Source organism: Blastomyces gilchristii (genome assembly GCF_000003855.2).
Source record: "Blastomyces gilchristii SLH14081 genomic scaffold supercont1.4, whole genome shotgun sequence".
NCBI classification, from domain to species: domain Eukaryota; kingdom Fungi; phylum Ascomycota; class Eurotiomycetes; order Onygenales; family Ajellomycetaceae; genus Blastomyces; species Blastomyces gilchristii.
This window is the reverse complement of record NW_003101679.1, coordinates 3,261,391-3,269,689: the sequence shown is the minus strand read 5'-3', so window position 1 is coordinate 3,269,689 and position 8,299 is coordinate 3,261,391. Positions and strand designations below refer to the sequence as shown.

General features: G+C 32.4%; 1 protein-coding gene across 1 annotated transcript; it reads right to left on the bottom strand.

Annotated features, from left to right (window-relative positions):
- Window positions 1–7,598: 7,598 nt before the first annotated feature.
- On the bottom strand, window positions 7,599–8,095 carry BDBG_16709 (uncharacterized protein; the record flags this gene model as incomplete). The annotated part of the gene is made up of 1 exon (XM_031724600.1): window positions 7,599–8,095. The coding sequence occupies exon 1, from the start codon at window positions 8,049–8,051 to the stop codon at window positions 7,599–7,601; it is 453 nt and encodes a 150-aa protein (XP_031577430.1). The 5' UTR covers window positions 8,052–8,095.
- Between the last annotated feature and the right edge of the window lie 204 nt (window positions 8,096–8,299).

Here is an 8,299-nt window from a genome sequence, read left to right as displayed (position 1 = left end):
TTCAATACTTAATAGACTTTCTATTAGAAACTCAAGCAGCTATAAGAAAATGGCTAAATTCAGAATTATCTGAATATAAAGAGGAGGAAATCAATCAGATATAGTCTGTTAAAACAGCTATATACTATCTTTTAATAATTTGTTTTGTTACAGTCTCTCTTTACTTTATCTTTTTCTTTCAATTCCTTTCTATCTATCTATTTAATGTGTCTATCTTTAAGACTGTGTTCTCTTTCTCTTTTCCTTTGTCATGATATTGTCAAATGATTTCAAAGTATCAGAAGATGTTAAAACACTGCAATTTGTAAACAGTTTTTGTATTCTGGGCTGGAATTTTCTGATTTTACATCTCTGAAATTGATGAATGTATAATAGTTAACTTTACAGATATAGGAAAAACTCTGAGAACTAAAAGTTCTCAGGTAGATGTTATAGTCTCTGACTGCATACATCTATAATTGAAGAATAATAATAATAATAATAATAACAATGTCTATTATTATATCACTATATTGTTATATGATTTCTGTTATCATTGTATGACTCTGATGATAGTCATTCTCTCTTTTTATTCTTCTTTTGAGTAGAGAGCAGACTTCTTTGAATCTGATTCACTGCTCTCATTCTCTTTCTCACATCTCATCTGTTCACATACATGGCATTCACCTTAATGTGAAGTTTTCTCTTAACAAGTGAAGCAGCATTAATCAGATGCTCTTCTACTCACTGCTCTTTGTACACTATCTTTTGAGATGTTCTAGGACCACACTGACATGATAACTACAAATTGCTTCATAGACAGAATTATCATACTCTGAAGAAGCCTGCACTTCTCACTGGTTTTTAGACATGCTATCAGATGTGATGCAAAGGTTGCTTGAGCCAGCATACGATTACAGGCGTACGCCGGCTTCTTATATATTGTATGCTAAATTAATTAGTGGCCGCTATGGCCCCTTTACATTCGTAAGCAAGTTCGGAAGCGGCCGCGTTCTTATCCGACGGTCGTACGTTCTTCCGAACCACATATATCAGTTCAATTACAGAGATAACAGAGGATGAAGCATCTGAAATATTCACAGATGCATGAAATCAAGTCATCTCACTCTCTGAGAACACTCAGAGATCAGATAAGATTAGTTTTAATAAGCTGTTCACTGTAGTAGTCTGAGCAGGTGAAGAGAGACAGTATAATGCATGAGACAGAATTATAAGAGATGAAAGCTACTGAACCTAGTCAATGAACACTGTATCATATAAAGATTATATAAGAGTAGTGACTAGTAGACAAAGAAAAAGTGTAAGAAAAGAAAAGAGATAATGAATTAATCATCAACTGTAAGAGTCAGCTGTAAAAGATAAATATTATTATACATACTTTATTCATTTTCATACATCATATGTTTAATCTATTTCCAACATTACATCACCTGAAAAACACTAAAAATAAAGAAAATCTTAAAACTTGAGATCTGCAAGAGATTCAAGAACTGTAAGTCACTCTTATAATAATACTACATATGTCTATGATTTCTCTACTGCTCTGTATTAAACATTAATGTCATTGATTACAAGATTGACTGAAATGTCAATATAGAAATGTATACATATACACATAGAAAAATTGAAGAAGAGCACAGAACTCACAGAATCAGAAGTCAAGACAGAAAGAACAGAGATGAAAGAAATGAAAGAAGAAGAGAGCACAGAATCAGACAAATGATAGCAGAAGTTACTCAGAGTTGAACATTTATAACTCAGTGTGTGTATAACCTTCTCTGCAGAAGAGAGAGAGAAAGTAACAGAAGAAGCTTAAGAATAGAAGAGAGTAGTCTCAGCAGTGTAGTCATCTTCAATTAGAATGATCTCTGGCATCAGAGTAACTAAGTATCATTATTAGTATATAAGAACTGCAAAATCAGAGATAAAAACAGTTAGTAAATGAACACCTGCTGGTCTTAGAGTTATACACACAATTACAACATGCATCAGACTTCTCAGAAAGAGAGAGAGAGACATAAGAGAATGCAGAAAGCAGAACACAGTGTATAAACAGCTTATTTTCACAATAACATCTCAGATAAGGTGTATGAGTCTCACATTCACAGGTGTAAAAGAGTATGATATTCATGTTCCTGTTTCTGAAAACACAGATATTCTTCATCTGCATTATGAAGTCAGATAATAAATATCAGAGAATAGACTGATATGAGTTAATCATTTCAAAGATATTTATCAGAGTAGATGTACCTGCAATATTGAATTTAACAGTTATAAAAAGTTTCTTAATATCTGTGAATATCATGACTTCATGCATAACAAAATTCATAATGATTTTCTCTAAAGAATAAGAAAATCAGTATTAGAAAGAAAAGATGAAAAAAGAAAAGACTTATAATCTTGATACTGTTAAAGAGAGAAGTGATTCTCTGATATAAATAAACAATTATCTTATCACAAATATTTAAAATGAATCTAATAATCAGTGTTTACAACTGAGCTTCAGATAGTCATATCATACACAGTTTTTATACAATAAATTATTTTAGAAGTCAGTAAGAAGAGCAGAAGTGTACACACTGAGAAATGTGATTCATTAAGTCTATGCAATATCTTCTTGAAATAGAGAGAGCTGATAATGAAAGCAGAGATGATAGAAGCAGAGAGAGCAGAAGTAGCAGAAGTGAGAGTCATGAAAACAGAGATAGTGAGAGTTAGAGAATCAGACACAGAGACAGGTGTAAGAGATTGAAGAGAAGTAGCAGAGAAAGGAACAGAGAGAGTAGAAGAGAATATGAGAGACTTAGTTATATATAACATGAGTAATTTCTTCATTATCACATTCTTCAAGTTTTCAATCAATAATTCAACATTGAGGTATTCACTATCATCAGCAGATGTAAATCTGTCAATATGTGAAGATTCTATGCAAATCAAAATAAAATATCAGCATCTGTGTTCATATAAAACATGCTTAGATACTCACTAGAAAAAGAAGATCAAGAGTGTATAAGAAGATGAAGAAGATGTGTCATTTATAATAATACATTCTAGTGATTATTAGAAGAAAACAAGTCCTGATTATATTTTACAACATATTACACTTACTACTAATGAACTGCTTAGTATGAGTACTACAAGAACACTTGTTGTGAAAACAGAGAGTCATTATCAGAAACATGTACAATGTGATAGATGAATAACAGATAGAAGATGTTGAATAGAAGAAGAAGCAGAAATCTTAAATGAGATGATAATATTCAATGATGACAATGATGAAGAAGATAATTAAAGAATGAGAAAAGTTAGTAAATAAGTGATATAATATAGTGAAAGTTTCTTTGTGAGAGTGTACACAGAATACTAGTCAAATCAGGAATAGATCACACAATTGTGAACACTAGTGACACACTAATTCACATGAAGCTAGAGCATACATCATAGTCACATGAGTGTGGCCGAATCTGATGAGAGAGAATGTGATTTGAAAGAACATATGACTGCTGAATGATAACACAGCCGCTTCTGAACTTGCTTACAAATGTAAAGAGGTCATAGCAGCCATCAATTAATTTAGTGTACAGTATATAAGAAGCCGGCGTACACCTGTAATCCTACGCTGGCTCAAGCAATCTTTGAATTACATTTTTCAACACTGATAATAGTGCTATGAATAATTATAATCTGCTCAGATCTTGTATCTTTGTCTTTATAAGATATGAATTATTTATCAAGTTGTATAAGACTTATTTCTCTGATTCTTTCAATGTGTATGTTTCAGAGAATGTGATTTGAGTATTTTATATAACTTAAATCATCTAGATTAAAACTTCTCAGAACTCTTATTATATACAAGAACTTATATTCTCATCTTGAGACTTAATTTCTTAACTAGTGAGTCTTATATTCTTTTCAATTGAATTGCTCAGTTCAGGAGTAACTCATTAGCTTTTGTGCATGCATGGCTGATCTCTTTCAATCTTGATTTCATGTCTGTGACTGTTGTGTCTGCAACTATTGTGTCTGTGACTGTTGCATTTGCAACTGTTGTTTCTGCTGTGTCTGCAATCACTGTTTTCTTTCTCATCTTTTCCAAAGCATTCTCTGAGATGCATGGATGCAATTCATACAACAGATAGAATGATGAATGCTTGAAGACTGCATGCTGCTGAATTCATGTAGTTAATAGCACCTGACTGAGATATTCATTTCATAATCTTATAGACTTGTTCACTAGATATTTCATCAGCATGTTGTTCAGGATTTTATTCAAGTATTTCATCTTTCTGTTCATCTGCAGATGATATGATATTGTTCTACAATATCTTGTCTATAACTGGCTCATGAAATGCCTCACTGCTTCTTCTACAAGGTTCATATCATTATTAGTTAGAATCTCACATGGCATTTCATAGTTGATATAGATCTCATTATATAGAAACTTTGTCATCATCTTCTCTATTATCTCTGAAACTGCTTTCACAACTGATCCGTCAGTAGTGTAGTCAATAGCAGTGATTATTCAATAATTTTCATTTGATATTCACAGTAATATGTCTAGACTGGCCGCCGGGATCATGAATTTCACATTTGATCTTATTTGATCTGATCTCATACATTTCTTGGCATGAATTCTGCTGCGACTAGTCATTAAAAAAACATGCAAAGTGATCATATATGAGATCTTAAAATGAAACCATGACTTGAAAAAAATGAGAAAGTGGTTTCATTTGATCTCATTTAGTCTCATTCTTGACATAAAGTTACTATTTTTAGACATTTTTAGGTTTTTTTAGACTATTTTTAATTTTTTAAAAAGTAACACTTTTTGATAATGCTCATATGAGATTTAAAGTCATTTAAAGTAATAAAAATAATTTAAATTGAGAAGTGGAAATCATGATCTCATTTGGAAAATGTGATAAGAGTAGACAGTAAGTCTCACTGAGACAGTATGAAACTACTATCTAATGTTAAAACCGTGTAATGGGATCGGTCAAATTGGTAATGAAACTATCAAAAAATCTGGTCCTGGTCTCAGACACGGTCACATGGTCAGTCTAAATATGTCTATGAAATTCATCTCTCATTATTTAAATGATTGTATTGTACATTTTATCTGATGTTATACTTTCTTATATTCTAACCCTTTCTTAGATTCTTTCATGACCTGATAATTCAGACACTTGTGAGTGTATATCTGAATGTTCTCAGTCATGCTTGACCAGTACACTCTTGATTTGAGTACACTCTTAAGTTCAGAACTTTCTAAGTGACTGAATTCCTTGTGCATGTAAGTCATTAAGTCATATTTAAATAAGTGTTTCAGATAGAGAACTTCTGCATATTCTAGATCATGATAAAATATAACATTATTTTTCAATTTTCTCAGCTTGAAGTTCAGAAGCATATCTTCTATCACTTTCATAAGATGCTTATTTTCTGACACTTTACTATTCTTCAAGTAAGAGATCATTGCATTCACTTATTCTGATTTCTTGTATTTTCTCAGTGCATTTAATGTGAACTTTTCTTATATCTGATTCACAGAACTCTCACTCATGAAATCAGGTCTGTAACTGATTGCATCAGATATCACAGTATCTGATCTCTTTCAGTATTTAATATGAAGATTATACACTTGAAACTCTGAGATTCAACATACTAAACATTTAAAAGATTTCATTATTAATTATAAATAGACAAGGCTTTCATGATTCATAATCACTGTTATCATATACTTATTATTAATACATCTATCTCATAACATCAGCACATGCTTGATCACTAACAATTTCTTTTCATACACTGAATAATTGAGCTCAGCATCTGATAGTTTTCTACTGTTGCATATTATCAGATACAGCTTGCTATTCTTACTCATCTGTAGAAGAATGTCTTTAATAGCTTATTCAGATGCATTCATCTCAATGTAGAAAGGTTTATCACAATCTGATTGAATAAGTACTCAAAATATTATTATACATTTTCTCAGTGTGAGAAAGATCTCTTCACACACAGCATTTCAGATAATTGAATAAAACTTGTTTTTTCACAGATTTGCATCTGTTTCTCTTAAGAGATCTGAGAGTGATGCAGATATTCATACAAAATCCTTGATAAATCTGCAGTAATATGAGATTAATGTAAGAAACTATTATACATAATATATGTTTCTCAGCTGCAGTCAATTCACTATGATATTCAATTTCTTCAGAATGAGGTGTATACAGTCATTACTCACTACATATTCTATGAACTTTAACTCTTCTATTTCAAACACATACTTTGTTGATTTAATATAGAGCTTATACTCTGTCAGAGTTATAAGCACTTCATCAAAATACTTCAGATGTTCATTGTATAAGTTTGAGAAGACTAGAATATCATTCAGATATATAAGGTATGAGATTCTATTCTGTTTATGAAGAATTGTATTTATTATTATTTAAAAGATGACAGGCACATTTGTCAGACTGAATGACATTATCAGAAATTCAAACTTCTTTCATTATATATTAAATACAGTTCACAGTACTGACACTTCATCTACACAAATCTGTCAATATTCTGAGAGAAGATCAATCTTTGATAGATATCAGACATTTTCAACTGTATTCAACTGTTGTTGAATTCATAGTAATGAGTATCTATTCTTAATCATAAGCTTGTTAAGTGCTTGATAATCAATACATATTTATCACTGTTCATCTGCCTTTTTCATGAATAGAACTGAGAAGCCTCATGTGCTTGATAAGAATTATATGAGATCATATTCTAGAAGATCTGTCATCTGATACTTCTGTTCTTCAAGGTGTATTTACAACAGAGGGTACACATTTTAATTAACTGATTTCACATTCTCTGTGTCAATCTCATATACAAATCCTTGTTCTGAAGACAATTTCAGTGAAAGATCTGTTCAGAAGATCTTCTCATACTTCTTCAGAAGTTTCTTCATACACTTATTCTTCTGTATATTCTTTATCTGAGTTTTCTCTGCTTCTGAGTCCTGTATAACATACAGAATACTTTCAGATGAGGTCTTACAAATCATTCTCTTTACTTATTAATATATAAGCAGATTTAACTCTTCTATATCAGAGATATGAAATGTTCTTCTCATATCAGTTAATAGAATTGTATGAAGTGTTTTCTTCCTATCAGTTAATCACATATGACATGTACATCATTAAATCTGCAGATTGAATCTTTGAAACTAATTGAGTCTGAGAATAAGATTGTATTTCACATTCTGCAGCTGTCATACTTAAAAATAGCAAGATCATTCTCTGAAGTGTAAGAGAACTCTTAGTCTTACAGATGATACTAAATATCAGTTATCAGACAATCTTATACATCAGAGATTCTTCACTCAGCAGATCTCTTTTAATCTTCAGATTATATAATTATCAATATATTATGTAGAAGCTTCTATATTCACTAATACTTTTACAGTCATCTCTCAATTCTTATTCAAGTGCTCTCTACATATTAACATTTCAAGTCTCAAGGCATTGAGATGAGTATCTGCTTCATCCTCACCTGTGTCTCAGTCAGAAGCCTGCTTTCTCTTGATATTCACAGACTTCAGAGAATCATCTAATATGAACATCTCTTTCACTTTGAAGACTTTTCATATTCAACCGCTCCACCACGAACTCGCTCGATTTTTCGAATAAGAACCCGCCGATAGATCCATCGAAAAGCCCTCGATCATACGAGCATTTTGACTCCATCGCCGACCGCATAGCCCGTGTGGTGGTGGAGTTATCCAGCCAAATGTGAACCAGACGTTGTTCGAAACTCCTGTGTGGGATTATCCCCCGTTCTCCCCTACCACACCACAACCCCGGGCCAAATTGCCATACAAATTGTAAGGTGAAGAGACCTAGCCATATGCACCAATCTTCTCGATTTTGGAAGATCCCTGATCTGTAATTGTGGAGATATCTGAGGAGTGACCTCCGCGAAAACCCTGTCCATCTTTGATGTTCCAAAACACCAACGCCAAGTCTCACCCTCGTACCGCCCTTCCCAATCTGGCCCATCCCCAGCAGAAAAATACAAAAAGATACCTCGGCGATAATATCAAGCACATAACCAACAGACACTTTTAAAGTGCAACCTCCGCGGTCTGTCTTCAGTGTATCTAGACATCAACACCTAGACTGGCCGCCGGGACTATGAATTTCATGTTTGGTCTCATTTGGTCTGGTCTCATACATTTCTTGATGTGAATCCCGCTGAGACTAATCATTAAAAAAACATGCAAAGTGACTATATATCAGATCTTAAA